This window comes from Microcaecilia unicolor, chromosome 13 (assembly GCF_901765095.1).
Source record: "Microcaecilia unicolor chromosome 13, aMicUni1.1, whole genome shotgun sequence".
NCBI lineage: Eukaryota > Metazoa > Chordata > Amphibia > Gymnophiona > Siphonopidae > Microcaecilia > Microcaecilia unicolor.
In genome coordinates, this window is record NC_044043.1 from 75,894,649 (window position 1) to 75,917,491 (window position 22,843).

The 22,843-nt window shown below is 48.0% G+C and overlaps 1 protein-coding gene across 3 annotated transcripts in view; it reads left to right on the forward strand.

Annotated features, from left to right (window-relative positions):
- Positions 1 to 14,435, forward strand: part of TNFRSF14 (TNF receptor superfamily member 14) — a 188,578-nt gene extending 174,143 nt beyond the window's left edge. For 2 of the 3 annotated variants that reach the window (XM_030186190.1, XM_030186189.1), the window contains 2 exons: positions 2,090 to 2,315; positions 13,832 to 14,435. In XM_030186190.1, the coding sequence (XP_030042050.1) occupies positions 2,090 to 2,315; positions 13,832 to 13,971 (366 nt within the window). In that variant the 3' untranslated portion in view covers positions 13,972 to 14,435. The remainder of the gene's footprint in view (positions 1 to 2,089; positions 2,316 to 13,831) is intronic. The other variant, XM_030186187.1, reaches the window with a different exon arrangement.
- Positions 14,436 to 22,843: the final 8,408 nt, after the last annotated feature.

Genomic DNA, 22,843 nt, shown 5'->3' on the forward strand with positions numbered 1-22,843 from the left:
GGGACCAGAAGACTTGTTCTGTATTGGACAGAGGGGAAATCTCCTACCATTACTGTCCTTTATTGGAGGAAGCTGTAATTCCACTATGGCCCTGCTTGAAGAGGGAGAAAGGGAAAGTAGAAGGTCCTCACCACATAGGGGCACCTTTTTCATTTTTAAAAGGACAGAGGGGAAGGAGGAAAGGGAACCCAGAAATGCCAAGTTATCCAGTTCCAAGAGGGAAATTGTAGGCCAGTCCTAGATTTCTGAGAACCTTCTGAGCACTGATTTCACTGGGCAGAATTAGGAACAAGGAATACCACAGTGGCTTGGGGATGTGATTTTAAAAATCAGGACTGACCAAAGAGTCTCCCTTGTGAAACTGGGTAACTTGGCAGCTGCAGGATGCTCTGCAATGCAGGGACACTCAGTTTTCATGTTTTCAAGGGTGAAGAGATGTAGAGAGAGAAAAGTGTCTCCATTGCCTTAGGGCATTTATAAATATTTAAGAGATTAGAAAGAGGGAGGGGGTTAGGATGGCCATTTTGATTTTAAAGTTTAGGGGCCCTGTTTACTAAGGTGTGTTAGTGTTTTTAACGCGCCTACAATTAGCACGCGCGTTAAAAACACTAACACACCTTAGTAAACAGGGCCCCTAAACTTTAAAATAAAAATGGTCATCCTGACCCCTAAACTTTACAGACTGCATACACGCACTGATTGTAATTCTGCTCAGTGTGTGTATGGAATCTGTTGCCCTTGTAATCTGTGGTGTATAGGACACACCACCCGTAAAATCAAAGTCGGCATTGCCCAACATTTGAGTAACCTGAGGTTGCAGCGATTGGAAGCCCCTTTGGGTTCCCACTGGATAGAAGCGGGACATTCAGTTGATCAATTAAAATTTGTTGTTTTATGCCAATTGAGTGCGACCCGGGGAGGAAATGTTCCTTTGCAACTTTCTAGAAAGGAACAGTGTTTGATTTTGTTGTGGAACAAAGTTGTACCCTAGGGGCTGAACGAAGAAGTAGATTGGTTAAGTGTGTAGGAGGAGTTTATTCTTGTGGTTTCATATTGAGCTGAACTTCCAGCAATCGCCATGCACACGTGTGGGCGGTTTTGGCAGGCCCACCATGCAGCGTGAGGGCTTGGCGTGAGTTCGTTCCCGCCCGTGAGCCAATACTATGTTGTTAAGGTATGTGTTGATTTGTAATTCTGAAATATGGTATTATGGTTTTGGATGGATAGTATGGGGGGTATGTTATAGTTTTGAAATGAACTATGAGAAATTAGTGGGCCCTTTTACTAAGCCACGTAAGCACCTAACACACCCCAAAATGGAGTTACCACCTGGCTACTGCGTGGCTCTTGTGGTAATTTCATTTTGGCGCGTGTTCGATACGTGTATCCGAAAAATAATTTTTATTTTCAGATGCACGTAGTGGGCGTGCACCAAGTGGCATTTGATGCATGTAGATCATTACCACCCGTTACCACGTGAGACTTTACAGCTAGGTCAACAGCTGGTGGTAAGGTCTCAGACCCAAAATGGATACGCGGCAATTTTCATTTTGCCGCACGTCCATTTTCAGCAAAAATTTTTTAAATGTCATTTTTTGCAGGTGCGCTGAAAAATGATTCTGTGCGTGCCCAAAACACGTGTCTACACTACCGCAGGCCATTTTTCAGCACACCTTAGTAAAAGGACCCCATGATGTTCTTTTTGGGATCTTCTGAAAATTTATAACCCGGACCGGCAGATTCTGGGCTTGATTGATGTTGGTTTGACTCTTGACTATCTGAGCTGTTCGGTGTTGTGTTGTAGTGTTGCATCTTTGGGAGACTGAACATCATCCATTGTAGTCATTTACGGAGAATGTTATAACTCAGACCTGATACATGTCAAAATAGGGGTCTCACGTTTCACCCGTGTCATCTCCTAAGGAAGTGTTCTTGAAAACATGCAGTAAATTCCTTTCTATTTCCTGCTGACATAAGCCTTCGTGACTTTTATGAACTCTTTTCCTCTATCAACAAACCTGGACTTTTGATTGCTCTTGAGTGACCTCCGTTTAACTTGTTAATGCTTTTTTTTTTTTAAATTTACCAGAATTCTGAAATTGATGGAAGAGTTGAAGGCATTGCTCCTAATCCAGACAACATGGATGGTCAGAGGTCCAATCCCAACTCCGAAAAGTATGCACAGGAATCTCATATTCCCCTTGCGAAAGGTTTAAATGAAAGTCCACCACGAGCAGAAACAGACAACAGAGAACATTACTTAAAGAAGAAAATCAGTGAAAATGAAGAAGAATCATTATTGCCACCTAATACCAGTGAGTGTTTTAATACATTAATCAGGGTTATGGAGTCCGAGGACCTGGTGTTCAGCATCGTGTGCCAGGCTGATGAGAACAGATTTTAAGAATATCATATTGTGTTCTTATGGTTTTGTATATGTAGGTTTTTTTTACTTTTAGGAGGAAAAGGCTTCAGATGCTCGGCTAATTATTTACTGGAGATTTTTAAGGCTGATGAGGAAGTCCGCCCGGCAAATTGAAAAAATGCAATGTGCATAAGTAAATAATTAGCCGAGCATCTGAAGCCTTTTCCTCCTAAAAGTAAAAAAACCTACATATACAAAACCATAAGAACACAACTTATTCTTTATAGTTTTGAAAGTGGTTCATAAATAAGGTTGCGGTCATTTATAGAAACAAGAATCTTATCTTATATAATAATACTCACTATGAACCTGGCTGCCTTTGTCCGTAACTTTGGGCTCCGAAGCCCCAGCTGACGTCACTGAACGTCATCAAGTTGGAATCTGTTTGTGTGTCAAACGTCAGACGCACGAACACAAACTGATTCCAACTTTATCATTCCTCCATGACTCCACGCTGCGTGGCCGAGAACAGGACTTCGGCTGGCGGGGGTTGGGGCCCCCGCCAGCACAGGTACGCGACGGCGGCGGGGGAGGTTTGGCGGCGGGAAGGGGGGCTCGAGAGGGTCGCGTCAGGGGGGTCCAGGGGTCAGGAACTCCGAGGGGGGGTCTGGAAATCGGAGGGAGGAAGGCAGGGAGGTGGGATCTGCAAATCGGAGGGAGGGAGGTGGGGTCTGGAACTCGGACAGCGGGAGGGAGGGGTCTGGAACTCGGAGGGAGGGAGAGGGTCTGGAACTGGGAGGAGGGTCTGGAATTCGGAGGGGGGTCTGGAACGGGGGAGGGATGGGGGGTCTGGACTTCGGAGGAGGGGAGGAGGGGGGAATGCACCACCTGTACAAAGACTAAAAAAAAAAAAAAAGAGGGGAAGACCCTGGAACTTAGAGGGAGAGAGTGGGGGGGGGGGGGTGGACGATGACGACCCTGGAACACGGAGGAAGGGGGGATGACGACCCTGGAACACAGAGGAAGGGGGGGATGACCCTGGAACATGGAGGAAGGGGGACACTGGAACTGGGTGGGAGGGAGGGACCCCAGGCACACACATTCTCTCTCACAGACACACACTCGCACACAGTCTCACTCACTCTGTCACACACACACACTCGCAAATTCACTCTCTCTCTCACACACACACACTCTCAAACATACACACTCCGAGGAAAACCTTGCTAGCGCCCGTTTCATTTGTGCCTGAAACGGGCCTTTTCTATTAGTTGCAAATAAAATGTTAATTTCTCACAGATTCATGTTTCAAGTGCAGAATTTCAGTGATAGAAATGTCAGGTCTAAACTTTGCATGACATTATTTGTGAGTTTTTAGATGTTCTTTAAAGACTATTTCTGATTTGTGTCACACTGGCTTAAGTAAGAATCCAGGACTCAGTGTAACCTAATCACATCCTTCTCTACCAGAATTGTCACACGGGGACTTGGGTGAAGTCTGTGGGGCTGCAGCAGGAGATGAGAAGGGATGAGTTTGCCATTATTTTTCTCTGGTTTTACTTTCTTTGCGGAAAGGAAAATTGCTGCATTCAGAAACAAACAATTTGCAATTTCCATACAAATCATGTCGCAACCATTTCTATCTAAGGGGGTCTTTTACTAAGCCAGCTGATTTCTAATGTGAGCTAAAATCGTTACCGTGGCTTAGTAAAAGACCCTTTAACCTTGGCCACTATCCAAGAAAATCCTGTGGTGACATATTTGCCAAATGTTGTGATATTTATATACAGATGATTTAACTGTCCTTATTTCAGTGTTCATTGGGGTTTGTTTGAGAAGGTATGAAAGGAATTCATTCCCAAGAGAGAGTGGGAATTTCAGGACATTTTTATTGTGTCTAATACAATGGAATATTGAAAATAAATTAATCATTGAACATAGGGGCTCGAAAAATTGACAGAACAGGGCCATATGTGGCATGGGGAAGAACTGTGGAAAATCAGAAAATGGGTCGGATTGGATCATGAATTCCAGAGAAATTAAGTATTATCTAATGGCTAGGTAAATTATCACACTTTGATTTAAAAATTTTCCAACCCAGTTGAGTATTGTAAAGAAATTTACACGTAGAGGTTCAAAACTCTATTAGATACCCCCCTCCTCACAAACACACAGAAGTAGGTACCCAGATACACAAACACACACACATGCACATAGAATCAAGCAGATACCCACCCCCAAAGAAAAACCACAAACATGTACTCTTACTCATAAGCAGCAGCACAGGCACACACAGCGCACACTCTTATACTCACAAGCAACACAGGCAACAGACCAGCAGAGAAGTTGGAAAGAATTCCATAAGCCATGCTCCACATGCTTTTCCTACTTATTTATTGCATTTTGCTTTTTGCTTGTTTGATGCAAATTGTTGAGAATCCCCTTTGGAGGACAAGGTAATTTGTAAATATTAAAATTACATTTAAATTTAAATTACATTTCCTATGAACTAGCTAACTGATTGTTCTTATACATCTCAATGGTATGCTAATTTCTCCGAGGACAAGCAGGCTGCTTGTTCTCACAACTGGGTAGACGTCCACGGCAGCCCCCCCCAAAAGGAAGAAAAGTCTCGCGGGAGGTCCCGCACGCGGGGCACTCTCACCGCGCATGCGCGGCCGTCTCCCCGCCTGTGCGCAACCGCTCCCGCTCAGTTTCCGTTTTTCCGCTCTTGGAGAGAGACGGAGCTTCGTCCCTCTCCTCTGTCAGCCCCGGAAAACCGTTTTCGCGGCCTTGTCCGCTATTTTCTTTCGTTGTAGTGCTTTCGCGTTCCCTTTCCCTCGCGTTAAAAAAAAAAGTCTCCTTCCCCTTCGAGTATTTCTCGAACTTTCTGTTCGCCACCATCGCAACCTTGTGGCTGCGTGTCTGAGTTTCCCCTTTTTTTTGTGGCCCCTTTTTACCGCCACCATCGACGATTTTAACCTCGCCGACGTGATTTTTCCGTCGATGTCATCGAAGGTCGCGAGCGGCTTTAAAAAGTGTGGTCGGTGTGGCTGGCAAATCTCGCAATCCGATACCCACGCTTGGTGCCTCCAGTGCCTTGGGCCGGAGCATAATTCCAAAGCATGTACCTTGTGTCTCGGCTTGAAAAACCTACACAGGTTGCGAGGCAAGTTCTTCGGGACCATCTTTTTGGAACTTGCGACTGTCCTTCGACGTCGGCGGCATCGGTGCCGACTGCAGGAACTTCGGCATCGGTACTGGTGGCGCCGAGCATGGCATAGACCAGTGATGGCGAACCTATGGCACGCGTGCCAGAGAGGGCACGCAGAGCCCTCTCCCTTGGCACGCGCGCCGTCGCTGGTCCACCCACTCTCCCTCCCAGTTCGGCCTTCCTCCCGCCCTCCCTCCAACGCAACGAGCAACAGCCCGCCCGTCCGTCCTCCCTCCTTCCCTCCCAGCACCAGGAACCCCCCTCCCCCTAAAATTTTAAAAGCGTACCTCCTCAGTCGGCGTGCGCTCGATGCGCCTTCGGCCTTCCCTTTCTCTCAGTGCTTGAGAGACAGGGAAGGGCGAAGGCGCGTCGAGCGAAGCACAGGCGCTTCGCTGCCGCTCCGACGCACGCCGCCTTAACCCCGACTGAGGAGGTACGCTTTTAAAATTTTAGGAGGAGGGGGGTTCCTGGTGCTGGGAGGAAGGGAGGGAGGACGGGCGGCCGGCCTGATGCTCGTTGGGTTGGAGGGAGGGCGGGAGGCCGGCCTGGTGCTGTCTGTGTGCTGCTTGGTGGGAGGGAGGCCTGATGGTGGGTGCTGGGTGGGAGGGAGGCTGATGGTGGGTGCTGGGTGGGAGGGAGGGAGGCCTGCTGCTGCGTGCTGTGTGGGAGGGAGACCTGATGGTGGGTGCTGGGTGGGAGGGAGGGAGGCCTGCTGCTGCGTGCTGGGTGGGAGGGAGGCCTGGTGTTGGGTGCTGGGTGGGAGGGAGGCTGATGGTGGGTGCTGGGTGGGAGGGAGGGAGGCCTGCTGCTGCGTGCTGTGTGGGAGGGAGACCTGATGGTGGGTGCTGGGTGGGAGGGAAGCCTGATGGTGGGTGCTGGGTGGGAGGGAGGCCTGGTGCTGGGTGCTGCCGGGTGGGAGGGAGGCCTGGTGCTGCTGGGTGCTGGGAGGTAGGGTAGGGGGGAGAGGAGGGCTGCTGGACATTTGTGGCTGGAGGGGAGAGGATGGTTGCTGGACATGGATGGAGGGCAAGAAATGAAGAAGAAAGGAGGAAAGTAAAGAAATCAATGGAAAGGAAGCCCTGGAAACGGAGTTAAGAGAACAGATAGAGAGCAGCAGAATCAGCGACTAGAACCAATATGGATAGAAAAACAAAATCACCAGACAACAAAGGTAGGAAAAATCATTTTATTTTCATTTTAGTGTTTGGAATATGTCGCATTGGAGAATTTATATCTGCTGTCTTATTTTGCACTGGGCATACTGGAGCTGTAACAGCTTACAGAAATGATTTATAATGGAAGAAAGTCATGTTATTTTTTTCTCCTACACTAGTATAATATTTTCAATGATGTCTGTTTATATGCGCCATGGCTGGTGTAAGGGGTGTGGCTATCATGGGGGTGGAGTCATATGTGGTGACCCCGCCCATAATGAGTACCGGCACTTTGCGATAAATAATTCGGTTTTGGGTTGCTGTTTGGGCACTCGGTCTCTAAAAGGTTCGCCATCACTGGCATAGACCCCAGGAGTACAGGTTCCTTTGTCCCGACGACCTTCCAGCGATGGGAGTGGGGAACAGCCGAGTGGGCCTCCACCCACCTCGGCTGGTCCCGCCGTACAGGGCCATCGGGACCGAACCCTGTTGGACCCGACCCCGAGGAGGCGTGGGGACTCCATGTCCCCCTTGTCCGTGCCGCGGAGCGCCGATGATGGACATCGGAAGAAGCTTGCTAAGAAGCACCGTCATTGGTCGCCCCCAGCGCACGGTACCGGGAGCTCCGGGGCGTCGAGAGACTCGGCCCCTGAGAAGCGTCGACACCGGGAGGAGCGCTCCCCCTCCATCGAAGAGGTGTCAATGCGCAGGTCGTCGGGCAGTCCGGTACCCAGGCAGATTCGGGCACCAACACCTACACCGGCCCCCCAGCCTCCCCCGACAGCGGCCCTGGACGAGTGCCTCCAGGCCATCCTCCCAGGTATCCTGGAGGGGCTGCTGTGCCAGTCTCTCCCGGCGCCGGGGGTGCTTGCGCCCTCGGCATCGTAGATGGAAGCGCCGGCTGGCTCTGGCCCTGTGATGCGGCCCTTGACACCGGTACTGCATGCGGCGCCGGTCTTGACCGCCACTCACGACGTCGATGGAGGGAGCTTCGTCCCTGCTGGCGCGGGAGTCCACCTCTCGGCACCATCCTCGAGGACGTGGTTCCTCAGTGTCGAGATGGGCCCGGTTGCGGACTGAGGTCAGAGAGCTCATGTCCGACACTGAGGAGGAGGCCTCGTGGGGGGAGGAGGAGGATCCCAGATATTTCTCTTCTGAGGAGTCTGCTGGTCTTCCCTCTGACCCCACACCTTCACCGGAGAGGAAGCTCTTGCCTCCAGAGAGCCTCTCCTTTGCCTCTTTTGTCCGGGACATGTCTGTGTGAGCATTCCCTTCCCAGTGGTCACTGTGGATGAGCTGAGGGCTGAGATGCTCGAGGTCCTCGATTATCCACCACCACCTAGAGAGTCTTCCACAGTATCGTTGCACAATGTCCTGAAGGAGACACTGCTTCGGAATTGGTTGAAGCCCCTATCTAATCCCACCATCCCCAAGAAAGCGGAATCCCAGTATAGAGTCCACACAGACCTGGAGTTGATGCAGCCTCAGTTGCCGCATGACTCAGCGATCATGGACTCCGCTCTCAAGAGGGCCAAGAGTTCGAGGGATACCGCCTCGGCGCCCCCGGGGCGGGAGTCTCGCACACTAGACTCGTTTGGGAGGAAGGCCTATCATTCTTCCATGCTCGTGACCAAGATCCAATCATACCAGCTCTACACGAGCATTCACATGCGGAACAATGTGCGGCAACTGGCGGACCTGGTCGACAAACTCCCACCTGAGCAGGCCAGGCCTTTTCAGGAGGTGGTCAGGCAGCTGAAGGCGTGTCACAAATTCCTGTCCAGGGGTATTTATGATACTTGTGATGTTGCATCCAGAGCCGCTGCCCAGGGTATAGTGATGCGCAGGCTCTCATGCCTCTGACCTGGACAACCGGACCCAGCAACGGCTGGCGGATGTCCCTTGCCGGGGGGATAATATTTTCGGCGAAAAAAGTCGAGCAGTTGGTAGAGCAGCTCCACCAGCGGGAAACCGCTCTCGACAATCTCTCCCACCGGGCGCCTTCAGCATCCACCTCCGCAGGTGGACGTTTTTCCCGGGCCCAGCGGTCTGCACCCTATGCCTACAGTAAGCATAGGTACAACCAGCCGGCCCGAAGGCCTTCTCATGCACAGGGCCAGCCCCAGCGCGCTCATTCCCGTCAACAGCGTGCGACCAAGCAGACCCCTGCAGCTCCATAGCAAAAGCAGGGGTCGGGCTTTTGACTGGATCCACGGGAGCATAGCCGCCATAAACGTGCCCATGCCAGACGGCCTGCCAGTCGGGGGGAGGTTGAAAGTTTTTCACCAAAGGTGGCTTCCCATAACCTCCGACCAGTGGGTTCTCCAGATAGTGCGGTGCGGGTACACCCTGAATTTGATCTCCACTCCACCAAATTGCCCACCGGGAGCTCAATCCTTCAGCTCCCACCACAGGCAGGTATTTGCAGAGGAACTCTCCGTCCTTCTCAGTGCCAATGCGGTCGAGCCCGTGCCACCCGGGCAGGAGGGGCAGGGATTCTATTCCAGGTACTTCCTTGTGGAAAAGAAAACAGGGGGGATGCGCCCCATCCTAGACCTGAGAGGCCTGAACAAATATCCGGTTCGAGAAAAGTTCAGGATGCTTTCCTTGGGCACCCTTCTTCCCCTGATTCAGAAAGACGACTGGCTATGCTCCCTGGATTTAAAGGATGCTTATACCCACATCCCGATACTGCCAGCGCACAGACAGTATCTACGATTCCGTCTGGGAACACGGCACTTCCAGTATTGTGTGCTGCCCTTTGGGCTCGCCTCTTCACCACGGGTATTCACGAAGTGCCTGGTAGTGGTTGCGGCGTACCTCCGCAAGCTGGGGGTGCATGTGTTCCCGTATCTCGACGATTGGCTGGTGAAGAGCGCCTCAGAGGCAGGAGCTCTTCGGTCCATGCAGAGCACTATTCAATTTCTGGAGCTACTGGGGTTTGTATTAAATTACCCAAAGTCCCATCTCCAGCCAGCCCAATCTCTCGAATTCATAGGAGCTCTGCTGAATTCACAGACGGATCATGCCTGTCTCCCCGAGGCGAGGGCACAGAACATTTTGTCTCTCGCCTTCCGGGCCAGAACGTCCCAGCAGATCACAGCTCGGCAGATGTTGAGACTCCTGGGCCACATGGCCTCTACAGTCCATGTGACTCCCATGGCTCGTCTTCACATGAAATCAGCTCAATGGACCCTAGCTTCCCAGTGGTGCCAAGCCACCGGGAATCTAGAAGATGCCATCCGCCTGCCCACCAGTTGTCGCAATTCGCTGTGCTGGTGGACGATTTGGACCAATTTGACCTTGGAACGCCCGTTTCAAATTCCTCAGCCGCAAAAAGTGCTGACGACGGATGCATCTCTCCTGGAGTGGGGGGCCCATGTCGATGGGCTCCAAACCCAAGGGGTGTGGTCCCTCCAGGAAGCAGGTCTTCAGATCAATCTCCTGGAGCTCCGAGTGGTCTGGAACGCGCTGAAGGCTTTCAGAGATCGTCTGTCCTTCCAAATTATCCAAATCCGGACAATCAGGTTGCAATGTACTACATCAACAAGCAGGGGGGCACCGGATCTCGCCCCCTGTGTCAGGAAGCCGTTGGGATGTGGCGCTGGGCATGCCAACACAGCATGCTTCTCCAAGCCATGTACCTGCCAGGCATAAACAACAGTCTGGCCGACAGGCTGAGCAGACTCATGCAACCGCACAAATGGTTGCTCCATTCCAGGGTGATACGCAAAATCTTCCGAGAGTAGGGCACCCCCTCGGTGGACCTTTTCGCCTCGCAGACCAACCACAAGCTGCCTCAGTTCTTTTCCAGACTACAGGCTCACGGCAGGCTAGCGTCAGATGCCTTTCTCATGCATTGGGGGGAGGGCCTTCTGTATGCATTTCCTCCCATACCTTTGGTGGGGAAGACCTTACTGAAACTCAAGCAAGACCGTGGCACCATGATTCTGATCGTGCCCTTTTGGCCCCATCAGATCTGGTTCTCTCTTCTTCTGGAGTTGTCCTCCGAAGAACCGTGGAGATTGGAGTGTTTCCCAACCCTCATCTCGCAGAACGAGGGAGCGCTTCTGCACCCCAACCTTCAGTCTCTGGCTCTCACGGCCTGGATGTTCAGGGCGTAGATTTTGCTGCCTTGGGTCTGTCCGAGGGTGTCTCCCGCATCTTGCTTGCTTCCAGGAAGGATTCCACTAAGAGGAGTTACTTGTTTAAGTGGAGGAGGTTTGTCGTCTGGTGTGACAACAAGGCCCTAGAACCTCGCTCTTGTCCTGCACAGACCCTGCTTGAATACCTTCTACACTTATCGGAGTCTGGTCTAAAAACCAACTCAGTAAGGAACCACCTTAGTGCAATTAGTGCTTACCATTATCGTGTAGAGGGTAAGCCCATCTCTGGACAGTCTTTAGTCGTTCGATTCATGAGAGGTTTGCTTTTGTCAAAGCCCCCTGTCAAGCCTCCTACAGTGTCATGGGATCTCAACGTCGACCTCACCCAGCTGATGAAACCTCCTTTTGAGCCACTGAATTCCTGCCATCTGAAGTACTTGACCTGGAAGGTCATTTTCTTGGTGGCAGTTACTTCAGCTCGTAGAGTCAGTGAGCTTCAAGCCTTGGTAGCTCATGCTCCCTATACCAAATTTCATCATAACAGAGTAGTCCTCTGCACACACCCTACGTTCCTGCCAAAGGTGGTGTCGGAGTTCCATCTGAAGCAGTCAATTGTCTTGCCAACATTCTTTCCCCGTCCTCATACCCGCCCTGCTGAACGTCAGTTGCACACATTGGACTGCAAAAGAGCATTGGCCTTCTACCTGGAGCGACACAGCCCCACAGACAGTCCGCCCAATTGTTTTTCTTTCGACCCCAATAGGAAGGGGGACGCTGTCGGGAAACGCACCATCTCCAATTGGCTAGCAGATTGTATTTCCTTCTCTTACGCCCAGGCTGGGCTGAATCTTGAGGGCCATGTCACGGCTCACAGTGTTTGAGCCATGGCAGCGTCAGTGGCTCACAGTGTTTGAGCCATGGCAGCGTCAGTGGCCCACTTGAAGTCAGCCACTATTGAAGAGATTTGCAAGGCTGGGACGTGGTCATCAGTCCACACATTCACATCTCATTACTGCCTCCAGCAGGATACCCGACGCAACAGTCGGTTTGGGCAGTCGGTGCTGCAGAATCTATTTGGGGTTTGAATCCAACTCCACCCTCCTGGGCCCGGTTTTATTCTGTTCAGGCTGCACTCCCAGTTAGTTGTTCTTTGTAGGTCAATTTTTGTTATGTCCTCGCCGTTGCGAGGCCCAATTGACCCTCTTTGTTGTTTTGAGTGAGCCTGGGAGCTAGGGATACCCCAGTCGTGAGAACAAGCAGCCTGCTTGTCCTCTGAGAAAGCAAATGATACATACCTGTAGCAGGTGTTCTCTGAGGACAGCAGGCTGATTGTTCTCACCATCCCTCCCTCCTCCCCTTTGGAGTTGTGACTTTTTTATTCCTTTGTCATTTAACTGAGCGGGAGTGCACGGGCGAGAAGACAGCCGCACATGCGCGGTCTGCGTGCCCCGCCTGCGGGACCTCCTGTGAGACTTTTCTTCCGGTTGGAGGGGGCTGCCATGGACGTCTACCAAGTCGTGAGAACAATCAGCCTGCTGTTCTTGGAGAACACCTGCTACAGGTATGTATCATTTGCTATATTGGTACAGAATCATTTTTATTGCTATCTTTTGATCTCAAAGCAGCCCACCTGGTCCTTGGCCTGAAAAATGTTAGATCTAGGCTGGATTCCCAACCATCAACTGCCTTCTAGAAAAACCTAGACCTGGAGGATTTCTGAAGTATTGAGGTTACTACAGCAATGTGTGTGGACTGTCTTTTGAGGTCCATGGTGAAGCACAGGGATGGCCTCTTTTAAGTGACATCTGAAGTCTTTCCTACATCAGTGGATAGAAATTCAAATAATTGCTGTTATTGTTAAGACTAAATTAATGAACACTAAGGACCAAATTCTATAAATGGTGGTGAAAAATCAGTGCCGAAATAAACCCGCATTAAGATCTATTCTGTAAATGGTACTCAAAGTTAGGCACTGTTTATAGAATAGCGCTTAGCTCCAGGTCCCGTGCCTAACTTTAGGCGCGAGGACTTACGCCAATTAAACCCTGGTGTTAATCCTTGTGCCTAAATTAGGCGTAGATCCCCCTTATTCTATAACAGCGTGCATAAGTTGCATGAATGCCCCGATCCACCAATTACCCTCTCATAACTGTGCCCCCCTTTTTGGAGCCACAAGTAAAATTTATACGCAGATCCCAGCACCTAAAAATGCACATGTAAATTTGAATTAAGGTCAGTTAGTGCCAATAATTGATTATTAGCACACAATTATCTGCACTAATTGGCTTGTTTAAATTGCATGCGCAATTCTGACCACCATATACAGAATTCAGGGATAAGTGGGTAATTTTATAATTGAACACGCATGCAGATAGCACATGAATATATTTTCCTCAATGGATACCAAGGAGATTTGATTAACAGGAGACAGCAAGAGCGTGCTTGGCCGATTATCTGGCCTGAAGCCAGTAGGCGGAGCTTGTTGCCCTATCAATTACATTGTTTTGAGTGTACTAAGATGGCGGTGGCTGCATTGGGGAGAAGTGGACAGGCTTCAGCCTCGTGACGTCATGCTGTCTCCTGTTTACCAGACCTCCTTGGTGGATACCAACACATTTTCAAAATAAAGGTACATTCACACAGTTCTGTTTTGAAAATTAAACCAGGTTCTTTGTGCACTTATTTACATTTGCCTTTTGGTGCACACAAAGTATTTGGATTATTTTATCTGCACGTGTATGTATTTGTAAACCCTTCCCCCAGGAATATCTGCACTCAGTTTGGGTAAAGTTATGTATTTATAGTCTGTATGTGTGTATATAGATGTATAAATTCATAAGCACCTATTATCACAGATGAAACCTTGCTTCATGTGCAGAAGTGGCCTTTACAGTTGTTCTCTGCGTGTACATTAGCTTGCAATGTGAGCACAGTTGTCTTGTCATTTGTTCACAGTTTATCCTTCTCTCCCTGCTTTGTCTCTGTGTCACAGGTAGAAAGGTGATTGTGAATATACAACAGACAGTAAACATCTCCCTGTTCAAGGACGATGACTCGGGCGTGCACTCTTCAGAACATGTTCCAGAAGCAGACTTTGTCTTTAGTGCACCTGTGCAAGAAATGGGAAAATGAAGAACTTTGTCCATTTTATATAGTTGCATTTTATGTACAGACAAGACTGCGGGAAGGGAGAGGGAAGCACTGACCACTTACTTCTATTGACCATCTTCCTATTGGCTGTCTACCATCATGGGAAAGAACCTGCGCTGAACATGCCCAGTGACATGAAAACCAATCTGAGCACCAGAACTGGTGGGTTTCAGGGCAGGCGTCCATGCTTTTGAGGCATGAGCATGTTGGATTGGACCCTTGGTGCAGAAGAACCTTGTGTAGAAATACCAGGTCACGTCACAGTGGGTTGATGTTCCCATAGACTTGCAGTTATTGGACCAATTAGTGATAATTTCACACAACTACTGGATCTAACAAACTTACTGTCTAACCTACAACAAAGTATATTCTACAGCAAAGATACATAGATGGTAATTCTAGAAACGTAAAAAAATGTAGGCAGATAAAACCCATATGGCCTATCCAGGCTGCCCGTGCATGGCATATACTCTCCTTATCACTCCCTTAGAGTTTCTATGTACGTGGCCCAAGCTGTCTTGAATTCAGATACTGTTTTCATCTGTACCGCTTCCACCACGAGGTCGTTCCATGAATTCGCCACCCTTTCTGTGAAGAATTATTTCCTCAGGTTACTTCTGAGTCTATCCCCTTTCACCTTCATCTTAATGCCCCCTCGTTCCAGAGCTTCCTTTCAATTGAAAGAGACTCACCTTCCTGTGCACTTTTGTCACACAGGTATTTAAATGTCTCTTATCATATTTTCCCTCTCCCACACTAAATGATGAGGTAGATGCACTTAGGGTTTTTTTTTTAATGTTCTTTTCACGGAGAGGGTGGTAGATGTGTGGAATACCCTCCCGTGGGATGTGGTGAAGATGAAAACGGTAATGGAATTCAAACGTGCGTGGGATAAACAAAGGAATCCTGTTTAGAAGAAATGGTTCCAACTCAAAGGTTTTTGCATTTATTTGGCGCGAGACCTCCAACAGTAAATAGGAACATTCTTTTATCAGACTAGAAAGGGTGGTGGCATGGGGGTTCCAAACTTTATATAGTATTATAGGGCTGCACTGTTTCAAGCACTGGCTATATGGCAGAAGGGGTTCTTTAAACCTTGGACATACATTAATCAACATATTGTAACCCAAAGGGTTAACAAAACTTACTTGGGATCGCTGGTTGCGGGAGCGCTGGGCAGATCGCGCTGGAGTTCGGGTTTGGGCTTCTGCTGGGGTTCAGGCGGGGCCGACTGGAGTGGCGATCAGCTGTTGAGTTGATCAGCGGTCGGTGGGTGGCGGCCTAGAGGTGGAGAGAGGAGAAGTGCGCCGAGGGAGCGGTGATCAGCTGTTTAGCTGATCGGAGGTTTTGGAAGCGGCGGCGGCGTCTGGAGTGACAATTTGTTTAGTGGCCTGGCGTCACTGACGGGATCAGGCGGCAGCAGGGGCATCGGGTGATGTTTTTGGTTGCGCTCCTTGTAGCGCCGGGTTTTTTGGGAAATATGCGGAGTTCGGGCGGTGGGGCACGAGGAAGCGGTGGCCTGACCGGCATAGACGCTGCAAGTTGCAGCGGAGCAGGAGCGGGGCGGAGCGAAGGCGAAGAAGGGGAAGTCTGAGCGTTGATTGGGCCTGCGTCGGCGTCTGACGTCACGCAATGACGTCAGACGTACACAGCCGACGCAGGGCCCAGGAAATCATTTATTTTAAAGGGGAACCGGCTCTATTTAGCGGGAGAGCCGGTTCTGAAGATAAATAAAGCCGAGGGTGAGACCGGAGAGGATGGGGAGAGTGCTCCGGTGCACTCTCCCAACGTTTTATTTTATTTATGTGGCGGTTTGTGGCGGAGAGAGTGCGGCACGCGCTGGGGAGCGCGTGGGAAGTAAAAAAACAGCTGATGACATGAGCCAGCTGTTGTCGCGTGAATGGAGCGGCGAGGGGCTCGTGCACGGACAGAAAAGGGACGTTTGCAAGCTTCAGGGAAGAAAAAGGTACATAATTTATATTGTTTTAAAGTGCTGGGTGTTTGTATATGTTTAAAAGGTGTTCATTTTAATTTGGAAATGTTTTGTTTATGTGATGGGAAGGTTAGAATGCAGAGCTCGTGCTGAGGCAGGAGCTAGGGTAAGGGTTCTAAGTTTGACGGTTTGTCAGTTGAGAGGTGAGTGCTGAGCAGGGCAGAGCTGTGTTTAAGAGCTGTGCTCAGCTGAGGGGAAACTTTGGGTTAAAATTAAGTACAAGTGTTTACAAATGTGTTATCTGAGTGTGTTGTGAGAGGTTAAAAGTAGTTCATTTAATTTGAATGCCCGCCGCGTTTCAAAGGGCTCTAGGAAAAATATGGATGGCTGACTGTGAATTGGGATTACAAGTGAATTAAATTCCTAACACTTGTTCCTAGATTATTGTGTTCTGGGCTCTCTGAAAAAAAGGGTCCTGAGCTGGTGGTAGCTGAATAGCACTTTAGAACTCCATAGAGCATAAATGGTGAAGAAGGAGTTAAAAAGTGAAAAGCTAACCTGAAAGTTTAAATTCCTAATTGATTATATTGATTATAAAGAAAGAGGGTTTTTCTTTTAACTTTCAACCCTGTATTTTTAAAGAATTACTTATCACACACCGATGTTATTAAAATCTTAATGGGGGGAGGTGAATAGAGTAGGGATTAATAATTATATGTTTTCTTTTAAAGCTAGATAGGAAATGTGTGCAGTAGGCACCTGTATTGTGGGGATCAGTTAGATTTTAGGGTTATTGATTTGTTATAGTTTAGAGTAGTAGGTGTCTTCAGTTCCTGATTCCTGTACCCTGGCCAGGGTTCAACTCTGCAGCAAGATTTATGGTACCCAACGATTTATAGAAGAGAGAAGATACAAAGCCAGCTGAGGGGACGTGAATAAAAGTATCCTTTTGAACTTTAATAGAATAAAGAGAAATAGTATACTTACCTTGAAGTCTCCGGAGAAGAAAAACCAAAACCTGAAAAAGAAGAAAAGAAACAAAGAATCAATTCTATATAAGGAACTCATATTAGTACATGATCATTTGCATGCATGTTTAATTTTTAGTGTAGGAAATTGAACTGATACTTATCTGATGTGAAGTTACTCTGAAGTTGAGCCTCATAGAAAATAGAGAAACCTATAGGAAATAAAGAAATGAAATGTTAAGGTTACTGAGGGGTGGAATCTATGGTGTTTATTTAAGTGCATATTAGAATAAAGTAAACTTTTACTAATCTATTGTTATTTCAAAGTTTTTTTTGTGCCCTTCTTCTGCCCTGGGTGAAACACTCGGCTCAGACTATATTCTATTTGAACCCAGGAGTGGGGGAGGGGTCACAAAAATGGCGTAGTTGGCAGGATAGTGCCTTCACTGTATCCATAAAGTGAATTTGGGGGGGGGCAGATTTATAAATGTACATGTATAGTTGTTGTTTTTTTTTAACTCTCTTCCTTTGTAAAGACAATCGTTCCTCTCCGTTGAAGTAAGTACAAGTAATTTTGTCTGTTAGCCCAATTGCTGTGTGGGGGGAATTTTGTTTGCTTGTTGGGGCCCACACATCAGGTGACAGAGGAAGACATGGAAGACCTGCAGAGGCAGATAGACGAACTGAGAAATTCTATGGGGGGACGAGATCGTGGTGAACCAAGTCAGCAATCCACTACCACAGTGGTGATACAAAAAGAGAAGAACATCCCGGATTTCTACGGGTTCCCTGCCCGTACAGGTGATACCACAGTGGAGGAGTGGATTGAAACCGTCAGGTCAGCTCTGAAAATTCTAAGGGTGGCACCAGAAGATCAACTGGAGGTCCTAAAAGATCATATCAAGGGGCAAGCCAAAGATACTGTGAAGTACATGGCCCGAGAGAGGGAGCAAACAGTTGAAGATGTTTTTGAATTGTTAACACAAGTTTATGGAGACAAAGTCCCGTTGGGAATACGGGTTAAGGAGTTTTATGACAGGAGACAAGGGGATAGAGAAACCATTCGAGCCTATGCTTATCAGCTGCAAGAGAGATTGGAGATGATCCGAGCTCGTGATAATTCCCGAATAAGTCGCCCGGAGAGTGTACTAAAGGAACAATTTTTGCTGGGTCTGAAGGATGTCATGCTGAGAAGAGAAATGACCCGAAGATGGGAAGAAAATCCCGACATGAGGTTTGCCGACCTGATGCAGGCCGCTATTCGTTGGTCGGAGGAAGAGCGACTGCCGGAGATGGGAGCATCAAGTGTGCGGATTCTGCAACGCAGTCGGGATCCACTGGAACGCACTGTGTCTGCTGACACAGAGATGCTGGCATCTGCACTCTCAGGAATCACTAAACTGCTGGATCAGATGGGAAAGAAACAGGATGCGATACTAGACTGGCAGAGAAGAGAGAAAATAAGTCATCCTGATGATTTGAGAAGGGAAAGAACCACACTATACAGAGGGAGTGATCGAAAAGCACCTTTACGGGATGACAGAGGTCTCTTAGTCTGTTACAGATGCCAGGAACCTGGACACATCGCCAGATTCTGCCAAAGCGAAAAGAGAATGATGGCTGAAACATCAAGAATGGAGAATGTAAGAAGGGATAATGAAGTACCCAGTACAAGTGGTACACAAGTGGAAAGGAAGGGAAAGGCCTTAAACAAGACAGGGATAGTAGAGGGGGAGGGGCATCAGTCTATAGTGAATGTGCAGACAATCCAGAAGGGAGATGCCAAAGAGAGCGTTGAAGCATTCAGAGAAAAGGCAATTGGAAAGAGTCCTGTACTAACCGTGTCATTTGGGAGAATTCCAATTAAATGTATTGTGGACACTGGGTCCGATGTAACAACTATTGTGGCAAGTCAATACTACAAGCATTTTAATGATATGGAGCAATTACAGGATGCCAGCTGGATTACACTAACAGCGGCTAATGGAACTGACTTGCCCGTGCTAGGCTGTATAGAAACAGATGTAAAGTGCCTAGGACAGACTGTACCCTCTTGCTGCATCTTCATTGTACGAGACAATCTGCAAGCAAATAAAGGGGGGGATCAGGAAATAATGGGAATATTAGGGATGAATGTACTACAATCGTTAGAGGGGCTCTTCAGAGATCTGTCACAGCTAACTCCTGAATCCAGTCATACTGGTGTGGCACGGATTTGGCATGAAATTCAGCAGCAGAAAAAGTTTGAGGAACATGACACCACAAAAAGACTGGGGTTCATAAAAATAGTGGGGAACCAAAAGCATGTAATTCCACCCCTTTCGGAGAAGATTTTAGCTGGGAAATGCCACAATGTAAGGGGAAGATTAAATAGAGTTGCAGATGCTCTCTCTAGATTACCAGAAGGGAGAATGGAGGAAGAAGGTGGGACGGATGATGGAAAAGATTTTTTAATCCTGAATCAAGTGGAGGTATCAACCTGTTTAAAGAAAGTAACAAAGAAGTGCAAAGCGAAAGTGTGGGTTCAAACTCAATCCACATGTCTTTTCCAGAATGATTTAGGTTCGGATGCTGATTTGGCTGAGTGGCAGAGAGAAGATCCCACTATTGGGCCAATAGTGATGGCACTAGAGACAACTCAGATTGGTGATTACGAGAGCTGGTTGCCAGACACGAAAAGTTTGTGGAAGCTTCATCAAAAATTGCAGATAAAGAATGGGATTTTATGTCGTCAGGTGGAGGACTATAGGGACGGTAGTGAAATAAACCAAATAATAGTACCAATATCAAAGAGAAAATCGATTTTGGAATTATACCATAATAGGAAAGGACATTTCGCAGCTGAAATCACTAGTAAACAAATTAGAAGAAAATATTTTTGGCCTCACCTGTGGAAGGACATTCAGGAATGGATCAATCACTGCAAAGTATGTGCTTATGCTAAAGAGTCAGTGCCGATCAGAAAAGCTACAATGCACCCTTTTAATGTGACTCAGCCTCAAGAAGTAGTAGCACTAGACTACACGGTACTAGAGAAAGATGCGAGAGGATACGAGAATGTATTAATAATAACAGATATGTTCACAAGATTCACCACAGCTGTTGCCACTAGAAATCAGACAGCGCGTACTACAGCCCGAACGCTGATCGAAAGCTGGGTCGCTGTTTACGGTTGCCCTGTCAGAATTCATACTGATCAGGGACGAAATTTTGAGTCTGAAATAATAAAGGAACTATGTGTGAAGTACCAAATGGAGAAATCCAGAACTACCCCATACCATCCGCAGGGGAACAGCCGCTGCGAGAGATTTAACCGCACTATGCATCATTTGCTACGAACAATGGGGGAAGGAAAGAAAAAGAGGTGGTCCGAGTACCTGCCAGAGATGTGCCAAATATATAACAGTACGGTACATGGATCAACGGGGTACACTCCAGCGCACCTGTTCCTGGGAAGGGAGTCACTGTTACCATACAAGGAATGGGATGTGAGAACAGACGTAGCTCCAGCTGAGGTCTCAGTTGATGAATGGTTGCAGACCCATGAGAGAAAGCTGAATGAGATGAAAGACGTGGCGAGGAAAACATCTGAGAAGAGTGGTATGAAGGTCAAGAAAGCTTACGACTTACACGCCTGCGAACAAGTCCTGGAGCCTGGTGTGTGGGTCCTAATAAGGAAACAAGGGTTCTCTGGGCGCCATAAACTAGAGAATCTATGGGAGGAGAAACCCTATCAAGTAATAACAAGACTGGGTTCAGGGAATAATGTATATACTGTAGGCTTCGTACCAAAGAGGGGGTAGAGAAAATTTTACACAGGAACCAATTAAAACGAATTAATTGGGATGTGGTTGATGAAAGTGTAACAGAAAAAGAAACGATCATGAAAGAGATGGAGCCTAGGAAATTCACAGAGAATGAACGATTGTCTAATACTCCTATCACATCCTGGTTTATTATTACCACGGGTAATAGTCGCCCGCAAGAGGTTGAATCAGATGTAGATGGGAGTATTATAGAGAGGAATGTTCCAGAAATAAGATGTTCTGAAAGAATAACTAAGGGGAAAATACCCAACTTTTTGAAGGAGCATTTCCTTATGTAGTGCTTGTGAGAACCGGGTGAAAGGTTATGTGATTGGTTTGAAAGTTATGTTGGTATATATAGATGCAGATAATAAAATGTTTTAATATATAGGGTGGGGAAGAGGTGTAAGATATATATAAAAAAAAATGTTATTACATACATTTTTTTAACTTGGCTAGGGTGAATGTAACCCAAAGGGTTAACAAAACTTACTTGGGATCGCTGGTTGCGGGAGCGCTGGGCAGATCGCGCTGGAGTTCGGGTTTGGGCTTCTGCTGGGGTTCAGGCGGGGCCGACTGGAGTGGCGATCAGCTGTTGAGTTGATCGGCGGTCGGTGGGTGGCGGCCTTGAGGTGGAGAGAGGAGAAGTGCGCCGAGGGAGCGGCGATCAGCTGTTTAGCTGATCGGAGGTTTTGGAAGCGGCGGCGGCGTCTGGAGTGACAATTTGTTTAGTGGCCTGGCGTCACTGACGGGATCAGGCGGCAGCAGGGGCATCGGGTGATGTTTTTGGTTGCGCTCCTTGTAGCGCCGGGTTTTTTGGGAAATATGCGGAGTTCGGGCGGTGGGGGCACGAGGAAGCGGTGGCCTGACCGGCATAGACGCTGCAAGTTGCAGCGGAGCAGGAGCGGGGCGGAGCGAAGGCGAAGAAGGGGAAGTCTGAGCGTTGATTGGGCCTGCGTCGGCGTCTGACGTCACGCAATGACGTCAGACGTACACAGCCGACGCAGGGCCCAGGAAATCATTTATTTTAAAGGGGAACCGGCTCTATTTAGCGGGAGAGCCGGTTCTGAAGATAAATAAAGCCGAGGGTGAGACCGGAGAGGATGGGGAGAGTGCTCCGGTGCACTCTCCCAACGTTTTATTTTATTTATGTGGCGGTTTGTGGCGGAGAGAGTGCGGCACGCGCTGGGGAGCGCGTGGGAAGTAAAAAAACAGCTGATGACATGAGCCAGCTGTTGTCGCGTGAATGGAGCGGCGAGGGGCTCGTGCACGGACAGAAAAGGGACGTTTGCAAGCTTCAGGGAAGAAAAAGGTACATAATTTATATTGTTTTAAAGTGCTGGGTGTTTGTATATGTTTAAAAGGTGTTCATTTTAATTTGGAAATGTTTTGTTTATGTGATGGGAAGGTTAGAATGCAGAGCTCGTGCTGAGGCAGGAGCTAGGGTAAGGGTTCTAAGTTTGACGGTTTGTCAGTTGAGAGGTGAGTGCTGAGCAGGGCAGAGCTGTGTTTAAGAGCTGTGCTCAGCTGAGGGGAAACTTTGGGTTAAAATTAAGTACAAGTGTTTACAAATGTGTTATCTGAGTGTGTTGTGAGAGGTTAAAAGTAGTTCATTTAATTTGAATGCCCGCCGCGTTTCAAAGGGCTCTAGGAAAAATATGGATGGCTGACTGTGAATTGGGATTACAAGTGAATTAAATTCCTAACACTTGTTCCTAGATTATTGTGTTCTGGGCTCTCTGAAAAAAAGGGTCCTGAGCTGGTGGTAGCTGAATAGCACTTTAGAACTCCATAGAGCATAAATGGTGAAGAAGGAGTTAAAAAGTGAAAAGCTAACCTGAAAGTTTAAATTCCTAATTGATTATATTGATTATAAAGAAAGAGGGTTTTTCTTTTAACTTTCAACCCTGTATTTTTAAAGAATTACTTATCACACACCGATGTTATTAAAATCTTAATGGGGGGAGGTGAATAGAGTAGGGATTAATAATTATATGTTTTCTTTTAAAGCTAGATAGGAAATGTGTGCAGTAGGCACCTGTATTGTGGGGATCAGTTAGATTTTAGGGTTATTGATTTGTTATAGTTTAGAGTAGTAGGTGTCTTCAGTTCCTGATTCCTGTACCCTGGCCAGGGTTCAACTCTGC